Source organism: Seriola dumerili, unplaced genomic scaffold (assembly GCF_002260705.1).
Source record: "Seriola dumerili isolate Sdu_G_001 unplaced genomic scaffold, Sdu_1.0 BDQW01000291.1, whole genome shotgun sequence".
Lineage (NCBI taxonomy): Eukaryota > Metazoa > Chordata > Actinopteri > Carangiformes > Carangidae > Seriola > Seriola dumerili.
Window position 1 is genome coordinate 227535 of NW_019174546.1, and position 13634 is coordinate 241168.

At 39.8% G+C, this 13634-nt stretch overlaps 1 protein-coding gene across 1 annotated transcript; it reads left to right on the plus strand.

Moving 5' to 3' along the window:
* The first annotated feature begins 867 nt into the window (after positions 1–867).
* On the plus strand, positions 868–7990 carry LOC111231250 (myeloid-associated differentiation marker homolog). Its single transcript, XM_022758289.1, has 2 exons — positions 868–1007; positions 5372–7990. The coding sequence occupies exon 2, from the start codon at positions 5480–5482 to the stop codon at positions 6359–6361; it is 882 nt and encodes a 293-aa protein (XP_022614010.1). The 5' UTR covers positions 868–1007; positions 5372–5479; the 3' UTR covers positions 6362–7990.
* Positions 7991–13634: the final 5644 nt, after the last annotated feature.

Genomic DNA, 13634 nt, shown 5'->3' on the forward strand with positions numbered 1-13634 from the left:
AAAACCTTGGAGATGAATCATGTCATTTTCACTGTCACTTCATTTTGTCCACTAGAACATCGTGCAACTTTTTGTAAATAAGTGATGAATAAAAATAGAACAGAATAGAATAAATCTTTCACACACAAACACAGTGTGCCAGTGTCTGACATTACAGCCAACCTATAGATTATAATGGCGCAGTGAAATGTGCAGTTTCAGCAAATTAAAGCAGTCTCGTAAGAATGTGCATGTGACAGAGATCTCGCGCTCTCTTACAGGTTTTTTTTTTTTAAAGCTCAGGACACTCGCCAATTTACAACTCTCAGGAAATAAATATGGTTGCCAGGGGTTACTGCGGCGGTTGCTAAGCAGCACATACAAATAATCTCAGAGTGCGATGACACAGAACACGGAGCACTGACAAATATTTAGCTTATCTGATCCGTATCGATAGTAACAATGATGGAAAGGAATGAAAATAAAAATGACGACATTCTTATTAGTAATATCCGGAAGGGAGGGGGAACTCCCCTTTAGTTTTATTCACACTTTGTCTATTTCCAAGTGAATATTAACATTAAATAGATAAACAGACGTACACGCACATCTCCATTAACAGGGATAGATACAACACAGAAAAGGGGGGATTCAAGAGAAATACAGGAGATATATAATTGTGAAGAGATATAAAAATATCAATTTAACTTTAGATTTATTTCCACGACGCAGCCAGCCAGGGAACATGTGCAAAACTAATCCAGAAATGTCATTTTAAAGGAGGGTAAACCTCTGCTGCACTACACTGGGTGTGTTTAGCAGCAGAGAGGAGGAGGAGGAGGAGGAATTCACACAGATGTGAATAACTGTGCAGACATTTGATGCCTAATTTGGTTTGCTGGGCGGGGAGCTGCTCCCCTGAGCTGCTAGTAAATTCAGTCAGGGAGCTGAGGAGGTGCAATCTACGACTCCCCTCTCTCTCTGGACCGACCTGGAGAACAGAGAACAGCAGCAGAAGAGCTCACGAGGTAATAACCAACTTTCAGATAAAACCGATGTGATTTCACGGTAAGGGAAAGTGTTCTACTGCAAGCTTGGGCAAAAGAAAGGGTTTCTTCAGCTGCAACTTATTGCCTCTTTTTTGCCTTTTGGGAAAAGTATGATGACCTTCTGTCAGCAGCTACAGAGTGCTTTTATTTGATTTTATTTGATTTTATTTCTGTACAATTCTTCACAGATTAAAGAAAGAGCTTTTACTCTGACATCGTTGAGTTCACACTTGGAAAGGTGCCTATTTAAAAAAAAAAAACCCAGTTGAGAGTTTAGTTGAGAACTAAATTAAGTTTTAAAGGACTTTAATTTGCTTCTTATTGAGTTTATAGCAACTTTATTTTATAAAATTTTTAGGAATTTCTACTGTAATATTTTTAGGGTGTGTAACTTTGTTTTCACAAGTTGATTTTCTTGACAGTATCTTTGACAAAATGTATTTCCCAGTCATATGTCTGTTTGTTTTTGTGTCAGTTTGTGTTTTGTGGGCTGTAGTGTAGTGTGATGGGAGCAGGGTGCGGCAGGCGGCACACCCACCCTAACTGTCAATGAATGAACGTTTGCATTAACCTAAAACACAACTAGTAGTTTATGGAGGACTTTTACTCTCTTTTTTGGACATTGCGGCTATTGTGATTCACTTGCCTGAATTATCAAGATACTGATTGTACTTCATTTAAATGAGCAACTGTTGCCAAGTTTCCCTCTCCCGCAAGAAGATGTGGTGAGTCAATCTGCCTTGCAAAAAGGCGATGACCCTTTAAGAAATGATCATATGTGTTTCATCAGAGACATTTAGTATCTCATGGTGGTGTCAAAGCTGTTTCACATTGTTCTCTGTGCCGACAAGAATGGTATTCTGTGGGAAAATCCTGAATATTTGAGATTTTTATGTTTTGAAAAGGTTGAAAAAATGGGTGATAATGGTGTCTTTTTCCTCACCCTCCGAAAACCCACAATGGTTGCACCTTAATAAACTAATATATTTCTATTAAGCTGTTACTTACACATACATACACACACGTTGGGATGGTTTGCCAACAGAGCTTGTCTTGTTGTCTTGTGCTGTGACCCACGGATCCCCTGTAAGTGGATTATGGCTGAAATTGAGTTTGTGATGTTGTGTCATGACAACCAAACAAGCAGCGCTCATGACCTCTCAGCCTGAGACAAACACTTGTTTCCTGAACGTCTACGTACGTGTGTGTGTGTGTGTGTGTGTGTGTGTGTGTGTGTGTGTGTGTAGAAACACACTCCCCTGCTGTTTGAGTGACTGTGTGGAGGAGCATGATGGTATCACATCCTGTTTGCTGTCCTGTTGCAAGCCTGATGGGTGAACCTATTTTCAGCACCTCTTCCATTTGGGGAAGTGACCCTGTTTGCATGATCCTGTCGTGTTTTCCATGCTGTGCTGTGTAAAGACACTTTTTTCCACATGGAGCTCTTGTTTCTTTTTCTTTTCTTTTTTTTCTCTCGATTGCCATTTTCCTCTCCCATTTCTTTCCTGACTTGATTCCATAAGCAGCAAAGTTATGGCGGCAGGAGTGGCCCGATTGATTTTTCCATTACGCCCCTCTGTATACGTTTATTTTGAGTGGTTTACATGAGGTATAATTGGTGCCTTGACTTTAAAGCTGGAGTGGGGGTATTGAGCTGAGAGGGACAACTGATGGAAAAAAGAGGGCGTAGCCGCCGAATGAGACTATGAGGAGCGAAGGAAGGAAAGGAAAAGAGAGGAGAGGAAAGGAAAGGACCTGGCAAATATGACAAAGTTACCAGTTGTTCAGCAGCAGCCAGACTGTAGCACATCTGGAACACATCATTAAGTTGGAAAATCTTACAAGAATGGGGGGGGGGTGGTGAAAGAGAGGGGCCCGGCGGTGACTCACTCTTTTGCTATTCCACTCCATCACTGTGTTTAAACTATGTGTTCTTCTGCGGCCGAGGCACAGGGCTTCCCCCGTGTCCCTCCCTCTTTTCACCCCCCACCCCACCCCTCCCACTCACCAACCTTCACCTACCCTCCCTCTTGGCTTCAAGTGAGTCATCCTGCAGGATTTCTTTTTCCATTTCTGTCTCTTTTTGCCTCTTTCTTTTACATTCATAACTCGCCACTGCTCAGCTTTTCCCTCTGCCCAGCCCCGACTGTTTCATAGGTGTTTAATGGGACTAATGTTAACATGCCTTTTCTCCTTGTTTATAATTGCCTCTCTGTGTAAACTGGGAACATGTAGCACAGCCAAGTGCCAAGTGGGCGATGGGTGTCAGAGGGGACGGAAGGGAGGACGACCAATGGGGTCAGAGTGTTTCTTCACTGTAAAAATTTCTCTCTAGGCTTGTTGTTTTACTGAGAGACTCCACTACATATCAGCTGGTTTCAAGACAGGAGTAGTAGTCTATATAAGAGTTTACTTATGTAGACGCCATTATACTCCAACATACAATACAAATCCTTCATAGAGGAGCAAGAGTATATGTTGTACTATATTAATGAAAGAAGCATCATTACATCACAGAGTTGTCAGTGCATCTGCAGAAAAGGTTGCGGTTTGAGTATCTTTTTTTATAAACTGGAAATACCCTTCACTGCCTTGCTTTGGGCAGCTGAGTGCAATCATTCACACCTGATTGCTCACCTCCGGGGCTTGTTGAAAACATGACGTTATCTATAATTTTCGGAAAGGGTGTTATATGGTCTGAAGTTGAGTTAGGCACCATTTTGTCAGATTTTTAGCAGCCACAAAAAAAAAAAAACCCAACTTTGAGAGAAGAGTGAATTAAATCGGGCGACTAACGACAAAGTGTTTCATCCTTATCGGCATTTGTCAGTCAAGCAAAGACAGAGCCAACCAAAGCTAGTGGTAAAATATAATATAATATTTTGATAATGCATTAATCATTTAAGTAATTTAGGTGTTTGGTTTCATCTTCACAAATGTGAGGATTTGATGTCGAGGCCTAGCTAAAACATGTCCCCACTTGAGCTTTAAAGTGAGACTGTGTGACTGTTGGAAGAAGAAATTGCTCATTCATTCGCTTGCAAAATGAAAAGTTGTATTCATGGGTAATAAAACAAACCATTGCTCTATGCAATATATTCAAGGGTTTTATTGCTACACCCTTGTGACTAGTAGCTTATCTGGCTATTGTTGGCAAACTTAAGTTAACTTAATTTAATTTAAAATATTGCTGTATAACTCTATAACACTTCTATACTTGTGCTATTGTTACACCATGTCTAAGCGTTTACCATTGTCCTGAAATTGTCAATTGTGGCTATTGTGGTCACTTTTTATACTGAAACAACCATTTTCAAAATTGTAAGTAAGTCTACTCCAATAAATCAATATACAATCTAAATGTAAAAAAAAATTGCAAAAGAAAAAAAGTTTAATACATTATTTTGTTGTAAGTGCAAACCCTAACCCAGACCTAATGGCACCGTAGAAGCATTCTTTCTTTAAAGTCTATGAAAATTTGGTTTCAAACCTTAAGTATTTCTCTGTAACCTTAAATATTCATGACTAAATAAGCAATAATTGAACCACTGGAATAAGACATTCAAAGTATTGAGCAGTAATTAAAAATCAGCTCAGCTGATCTTGATTGGTGTTATGAAATACATACCATCACTTTCCTCTTATGTGAAATAAAAAAAAAAAAACTGCTTTAACTTTGGCAGAAAAAATTCTGTTCTCATAGAATCCCATCACTCACAGGAAGAAGCCGAATGAGAAAACACGTTGTCAGGGCCTTTAAGACGCAGTTTCCATTAGCAAAGTCCAGAATTCACATTCAGAGGCCTTTTTAAGATTTCAGATCTTCTCGCAGTGTAGATGAGTTGGAACAAGTGAGGAGGGTCATGTTTAGAGCGCGATGACAGACACGTTGTGGGGTCGGTGGAGGTTGCGGCGCCACGCCTGTCACCGAGGACATGGCCATGTAGGATGTCAGGGTGAAACAGTCTGCACTAAGCGCAGGAATGCTGTTGAGAAAGCAGTCTGGAGTTTGATGGGAGGCAGAAAGGACCAGAGAAAAAGAGACAGAGTGTTTACCAGATGATTTGACCAGATGTAAATGTGCTGTGACGCGTGTGACCACAGTGCAGTCATTATTTGTGGTTTGAAATTGTGTTTTCATGGTTTCGCTTGTATCAACCATTCATAAAAATACAATAACAGCATTGTGTGTCTAAGCAAGTGGTATGTAGGAGTGTTCTGCCTGTTTAAGGAGAATTGAAAGCTGTTGCCCTCATGTGGTCGTATCTTGTACTTCATCTAAAGGTCAGAAAAGATTACATAAAACCCTGCTAATACTTTTTTATTGTCTTTTCTTCTTGCAGTTCTGTCTGTCTGAGTGGCTGATGGTAAAAATCTGAGGAAGTGACTCCCAAAAGAAAATAAAGAAAAGAGCCATCACCCTTCTCTCATCGCCCACTACATCTCCCACCATGGCTATAGTCCTCCACTCCAGCCCTCTCCTATGGACACGGTTGGCAGCCCTGGTCTTCTCCTGTGTGGCCTTCTCTGTGGCCGTGCATGGTGGCAGACTGTACCATGGCACCGGAGACTGGTGCATCTTCTGCTGGGCCTTCAGCTTCGCCGGAACAGTGCTCATCATCCTGGTGGAGCTGTTCGGCCTTCAGACCAGAGCCCCCGTCTCGTGGAAGAACTTCCCTATCACGTTCGCCTGCTACGCTGCCCTGCTCTGCCTGTCCGCCTCCATCATCTTCCCCCTCTACTTCCTCAAGGGGTCCTCAGGCCCGAGTGAGGTCCGTAACTACCGCATCGTGTCAACTGTCTTCTCCTGCCTGGCCACCATCGCTTACATAAGCGAGGTGAGCATCAGTAAGGCGCGTCCAGGCGAGGTGGCCGGCTACATGGCCACAGCCCCAGGCCTGCTGAAAGTCTGCGAGACCTTTGTGGCCTGCATCATCTTTGTCTTCATCAGCGACCCCGTGCTCTACGACCGTCACGATGCACTCAAGTACTGCATGTCCGTCTACTGCATCTGCTTCATCCTATCAGCAGCCATCATCCTGCTCTGCATAGGCGAGTGCACCGGCTGCCTCCCTTTCCCGTTTGCCCGCTTCCTGTCTGCCTATGCTCTGCTGGCTGTGGTCCTCTATCTGTCAGCGACCATCATCTGGCCCATCTTCAACTTTGACTCCAAGCACGGCGGAACAAAACAAAGGCCGTCCAGTTGCAGCAGCACCCAGGGGCTGTGTGTGTGGGATAAGCTCATGGCGGTGGCTGTGCTCACCGCTCTGAACTTCCTCCTCTACCTGGCCGACCTGATCTACTCCACACGCCTGGTGTTTGTCAGTGCTTGAGGGAAGAGGACGGATGTTAGGCCAGCAGTATGCTCCAAATAAAATTCAATGTGGCATGTTTTTAAAGGCTGTCAAACTGGTGCCAAATACGGTGTTGTGAGCAGATGCGGGTGTACTCACTGTGTCTGTTTGTTTAATGGTGTCCACACCGGTCTGAGGAGCCTGTCTGTTGTGATTATGGTCACTCTGTTTGAAATTTCCTCTGAAAATAAGATTGTAATTTTTTTTTTTGCTATAGTTCTGGTAGATCAAAATAGTAAGAATACAATAAGAGGCCATTTTCAGGCCTTTTCAAAGTCCATCCAGCCAACCCGAATCATCAAATCCAACTTATGCTTTTTTAGGTCCCAAACCTGCCAGATTTGATTTTGTGTGAAGTATACTGCCAGCCTTAGGACCTTAGAGAGAGAGAAGGGGGAGAGAAGAGGAAGAGGTTGAGGTCAATGGCTATGTTTACACGTACAACAATATTCCCTTAAATTAGTGAGGCCCCACGTGTTGGAGCATGTAAATGTCAAACATTGCTTCCAGTGACCTGTATAGACTCTTATCTTGATTATGAGAGACCTGAATGTGATTGCTGGAACATGCTGATATAAGCCAAAAATGTCAAAGTCCTGTGCCCATCATAAGACTTAAAATACGCAATTATTTCATGTATACAGGGATGTTTGGGATGTCTGGATATGAGTAAGCTTTTAACAGAATCTCCCGAACATGACTCTGACAAAGATACAAGCTAAACCCAGAATACAGTGTGCATGTAAACATAGTCCGTGATGACACATGATGAAAAACCAAAGTAAATGGCGGCTTATTATAATGTTTTTGTATGATTTTTTTTTTTGCATAATGTATATGTCAATGCTCTGCCTTAAGTTTGTTTTAAATTTGATTCCACTTATAAAAAAAACTGCCGAGCAGCACTTCTCTTAACTGCTAATGGATGAAATATAGAAAAAAGAAAAATTCAATATTAGCAACCCAAGAAAGTTCAAAGAAAGTTTTTTTTTTTTGATGGTTTCATTAGTAATTGATTGTTTCGGTTTCCCGAAACCAATTCGCAGTGCAGCTGTTTGGGTTGTGTCCTTCATCAGTATTTTTTACTCGGCTCCAATGTTTTGAGACTTGAAGTAGTGCAAAAATTGTTTAGGTGATATTAAGATGAATGCTATAGGCTAGCTTTCTGCTCCTGTTATGAGATATTTGTATCTGTATCTGCAAGCTACAATCATATAGCAAGAATATATATGTGGAAAGAACATAAGCAAGATGGTGGATTTAAAAAACAAGTATGGTTAAAGTGCACTTAATATTAGTATTTCCTGTGTGTTTAAAGTCTTGGTGTCCCTGGATATCAAAGCATCTATTAACACAAAACTCACACCACTTAATTTACACACTTTGTTGATTGGGTCTATTGGTTTTGTACTGCTGTAAAAAAAGAAAAAAAAAGAAAAAAAAGATCTGAGAAAGAGACCAAAGAAGATGGGTCTCTCTCTCTCTCTAGATGTTGTTATATTCTCTAACTTTTTTATATTTCACTGTTCATGTTTTAAGTGTGCTTACCACATCGGTGTTTTAGGAAAGGATAACCCAGGGTTTCAATAAAACCACATGGTAAACAGATGTGTGTGTGTGTCATTGCATTATTTTAAACGTGTCACATGATCAACTTTAATAAACTTTCTTTTTAGTTTTTAACCACAGTTGGGGCGTGGCTGGAGGTATGCTGGTCCGTCCACCACTTTGGTATGGACTCGAATACCTCAACAACTAATGAATGGATTTTAATTTGTCAAATACTTTAGTTCATGACCAAATATGGACATTGACTTTCCCATCACAAATATTAGCATGCTACCATGCTAAGCTAAGACAGTGATCATGCTAAAGATTACCTGCTGAACATTAGCATGTTAGCATTATCATTGTTGGCATGCTGGATACCTTGAGAGCTGAAAATGAATATAAAACATCATTGATTTAAAAAAAAACAAAAAACACACCATAGTCTGAGTCACTGACACTGTGGAGGCAGCTAGTCTCGCACACCTGCGGCTGACTGCAGCTGATTGGCTAATGCCCCTCCATGGTCCTAGAGTCCCGCTTTCCGCAAAATGATGCAAAGATGCTGTATTTTAAATATCTATACTGAAGTAAACTATTGATGGTTATATATAAAAAAAAAGCTTGTGGTTGCTGATACCACTGAGGATCAACAACATTTGGCAGCTTTGTGGAGCTTTCAGCCACTTTAACTCACTGCTTTGGTTCTCAAGAGACGCAAAACTAAAACAGAACCTCTTTGTCAAAACCACCAGCTCCCAACACAACGCTAACTGTACACTACTACCTGCTCAGCAACACTGAGCGTATCTGACAATATAGATTTGAAAACTGTCAAACAAAATAGAGCAAGCTGATTGTTTGAAAGTAAGCTGATTGTAAATTAGCATCTCCTCAGTGCATCCCTATTTATACTCCACTGATTACTTTATCTCTCGTCACATTTTTTACTTTCCTCACCTCCTCCTCCCTGCCCATTTCAGTCACTTATAAATCTATGGCCAGGAAAAACGACGCCCAGTTCTGACACAATGACATGTCATGAAGTTTATTTTGTTTAAGGAAGGGTTGTCCCTTTCAGGCTTGGGAATGTAGCTACTACAATAGGTGCTGGCAAGTTAGGAGTTAGTGTCCCTGGAAAACATGGCAGGAACATCATAACTCAACTTCATAAGTATCCATGTGCAAAGAGTGGTGGAGGAAGTATTCAGGTGTTTTACTTCAGTAAAAGCAATAATACCACACAAATTAATATAAGCACGTAAATATATTCAGGAATATTTATTGATACTTAAAGTATCAAAAGTACTAGTTGGTTGAGATGGAGATCATTTTAACTGTTTTCTATGAGATTGCAACTAATGATCATCTGTAATATGGATTAACCTGCTGATAATTTTTCAATTAACTGATTGTATGTTTGGTTTGTAAAAATTCAGAAAATAGTCAGAAGTGCCCAGATCCCAAAGTGACCCCTTCATGATGCCTGTTTTGTTTCCAAAACTCAAAATTATAAAAAAAAAAAACCAAAAAAAAAACAAGTTATTGAAACAATTAAAAAGAAAAGCAACAAATCCTCTCATTTGAAAGATGATTTCAGATTTACTTGTATTCACTGTTTGGTATCATTTAGTGTCTATAATCTAACCCACTTTTTGAATGTAAAAATCTTAATCTCATAATGAGAAAATTGTGCTCAAGTAGATCCACAGTGGGATTTGAGGTTGAGAATTAAATGTAATTTATACTCTGGCATAGATCTTTTCATTATCTTCAATTTTCTTCTTTTTTTTTTTCAAAAATGTCTGTTGGAAATCCATCTTTTTGATCTGACAGGTGCATGTAGATTACACATAGAAGGTGACTTTAATTAAAAGTTTATCATAAATGTATGTCTGTAGGTTTGTCAGTTTTTAATCACGCTATGCTGGGGTGCAGCAGGCTCAGCCTCAAGACTTTTATTGTGAAAGCAGTACGGCCCAAATGATTCTTAATTGTCCCGATCATTTTATAAGGAGTTCGACCTCCTTTCTTCAGCAAAATGTTATTTAAATATCTATGGTGGCTCATCTGTGTGCATTTTAAGTTAGGCATTACTTAAAACATGTGATATAATATAATATAATATAATGTATCTTTTATTTTGATTATAAACATTATTCCTATGCTGCTAAGCCCTGGATCTAAAATGCTACAGCTGATTTAAGATCGACTCCCAGCTTTTTCCCTTAACCATCCTCCTTCTTTCTTATCTCCTTGGCCACTTAAATTTTGGCGAGATTCAATCTCTGCTGGCATGAGGTTAGCCTGACTGTTTTTTTAATTTTTTTTTTTACACCATCTCCCATAAGCGTCACTGCTGTCATGTTCATGCAGTGAAAAGTGCTGTGGGGAGAGGTCTTCCTACTCTCCTTAAGTAACTAAATTAATTCTTGGCCTTCCCACTCTGACCCATAAAAAGAACAAAGAGTTTAAGTCATCAGCACTACAATAGCTTGATACAATCTCAAATGAAAGAGGCCACAGAAAGAGCTCTGTCTCAAACACAGCATCGTGTTTCCACTCTTAAAGCGGATGTGTTGTTCTCAACGCAGCCAAGAGTAAAATATGGAACAACAAGCCCTTGAATGACAATACAAAACATACAACTAATGAAAATAGACACACAGATGTGCCGAGCGCCTGACAAGGTCAAACAGTCATGTCTCCGCCAGGCTCATGTGTCCTCACCTTCCTACGGAAACAGCCTGAAGCTGTCTGCTTGGCCTGAGTCTGATTTCTAACCTCATCTCTTTCCAAACCATGAGTCTCAATGGCAAACAGCTGTGCAAGCTGTTTGTGAGTAACAAGTGAAGTAGTTTTGTTGGGGTGTTCCCTAATATTCTCATCTTATTTCAACACATTTGTGTCCTTTCAACCTCACATTCACCCATGACTGTGTTGAAAACTTGCTGCTTCCAGTAGAATATACCAATGCGTATGTGTTTTAAAGAGGAACTCCGCCACTTCTACACGTAAAGGCCAGTTTAGTCATCATGGGGAGAACTGCTGAATTTGTAAAGTATCAAGTTGTAGTTTTACTGGAGGGTCATGTGCTGGACTATTTCTTGTCTGGGTTCAGTGACATTCAGGAGTTTCTGCTTGTTGTCTGCCCACCCCACCCCACCACGTTGACTACTCCCGGCTAAGAAATAGTCCCACACATGACCCCTGATAAAACCATAATTCACATTTTGGTTTTTACATATTAAACAAACAAGATGTAATGTGGTATCTAGGGAGTTTGAGAGGTACTGGAAAATGGATTTTGCTTCCTTTGGACAGAGCAAGGCTAGTTATTTCCCTCTGTTTTCAGTGTTTATATTAAGCATGGGAGTGCTATCAATCATCTCTAGCTACTGATTTAACACTCAGCAAGAGAAAATGTTGAACTGTTGCTTTAAACCTGTCTCTAGTGAAATAATCAAGTAGGCGTGAATATAAAATTGGCTGTTTAATGTCCATAAACACTTTAGATTGTCTCTACGGCCGTCCTACACTATAACCATGCTTTAAATTGCTCTAATGTGTGCTCAGCTAGCACAAGCAGTGACTATGAGAATAAAATGAATTTTAGCATATTATGATGTTAAAAGTATATTAGTAATTCAAGTGGGAATATTAGGTGCATTATTATTAACTAGATCATTAGTAGCACTTGTGTTAGACAGTATCACTATGTTAGCTCAAGGAAATTAGCATAATATGCAACATGATATTTTCATAAAGTCTTTTATATAATGTTAAATGTAACATTAAGGTTGAAATAAAAATTCTATATGTTATACTAAAAATGTGTAGTGTTATTATTAATGTTAACACAATTGATATTCCTGCTGGTAATAGAATTAGTGTTTACATCATTTATTAGCCTTTTTGGTATGAGTTAACATATCAGTGTCAATATTAGAGTTAGTGCCAATTCAAAATTGGGCAGCAGTAGTAGCAGTAACATATTATCAGTATTCAGTAACAGTCTGTACACTGTATTAAGTGTCAGTGTCCTGCTTCCACATAGCTCAGTGATCCTATAGTTAGCTTGTCTTTTGGGACTGAGGCTGGGTTTAGATGTAGTGGTCTTTAAGCTCTTTATCTAATGAAGGCTTTTCCATTAAGGGTCTGTTTGTCAGCTGTTGTGTGAACCTGTACGTGTCAGTCAGGATGACTCAGAGGACTCCCTGTCTGATCTTTGAGATTATACCTCCCCCTGGTGAAACTCTGAGTGATTTCATGTTACCAAGACGTTCCCAAATACCAGTGTAAGAAATTATGATGTAAGAAACAATACGCCATCTTCAGGCAGGATAAAGCCTCTGTTTCATTACAGTATCAGATTCTCAAATCTGCGTGTGAAAAAACATTTTTTATTTCCTCGTGCAGTAATTGAATTCTAACAGGTCACAAATCACAGTTTCAAGTCAGGGTGACCTTGCTTGTCTATTCATAAGCTGGGAAACTGTGCTATACGGATAATAAAATGACAAATGAAAGCTCTAAAGTCTAAGAGAGTCACTCAATTCTTTCCAAACATTAATAAGTAGCATATAAGAGAAGATCATGGCTCCAAACGACACTACAGTAAATGACCAAAAGTATGTGGACACGTCTGTCTACATACTTTCATGTACTACTAGTTGTTTGGGGCTGTTTATTTATAGACAGTAAATATACATAGAAATAAAACACACCAATATTGGCTGAAAAGGTGTAGGCTGAAGCTATAGAGCTTATTACACCTAACCCTCTCTACATAATGTTACACGAATGGGCAACACTTTCACTACTGGCCAGTGTATGGTCAGAGAAAATAGAAACAAGGAAGAGCCAGGATGGAAAGAAATTAAGATTAGATTAGACTATAATATTGAAAAATTCAGACTGAACATGAAGCAAGATTATGAGTTCCAGCGTGTCATACATAAGGAGACAAGAGGAGAAAAAAAAGACTTTAAATAAATTTATGCAATGATAATGATCATATCTGAGTTTTATAATCCATTTAATCCATCTAATATTTAACATTTTTTAAATCTATTTATTTATCAAGTGAACCACACATCCGGGATTCATTATCACAAGGGCCCTTAGTTTCAATTAGGGGAAAACTTTACAACATACACTAATATTTTTGAAAACAGCGGTTTCCAACTTTGAAGCAACAATGTGTGGGACATCTTTTCCTGTTGGACAGGGCCCATGCGCTCAGAGACAGGTTCCATACAGCCCCCGAACTTGACCCAATCCAACGCCTTTGGGATGAACTGAAATGCAGAATGTGTAAGACCTTCCCAGAGGAGTAGGCGCTGATAGAGCAGTAGATAAATGACCACAGTTTTGGAAAGACATGTGCAACACAAGACACACAGATGTGATGTTCTGGTGTCCACATACATTCGGCCGTGTGCTCCGAATATGATCATATTAATTAAACTGTTATTTTACAGTGATGTGGGGGTATTTATGGTCTGTATTTTGTAAAGGAGCGTTTCCATTGCATTATTTTCACGCCACATTCACCTCTCATGAACTTTCCATGTGTAACCACCTTTCCTGAGCCGCGGCCAGAGAGAAAAAGTAGGAGCTGGAACTGGAAAAGTCGGTGTCATGAAGGAGTTACGGCTTCAGATTCCAACGTTAAGTTCATCTTAAAAAGATGTTCAGAGCT

Excerpts from the sequence above, each read along its gene's own strand:
- LOC111231250 (XM_022758289.1), top strand. The coding sequence starts at position 5,480 with ATGGCTATAGTCCTCCACTCCAGCCCTCTCCTATGGACACGGTTGGCA.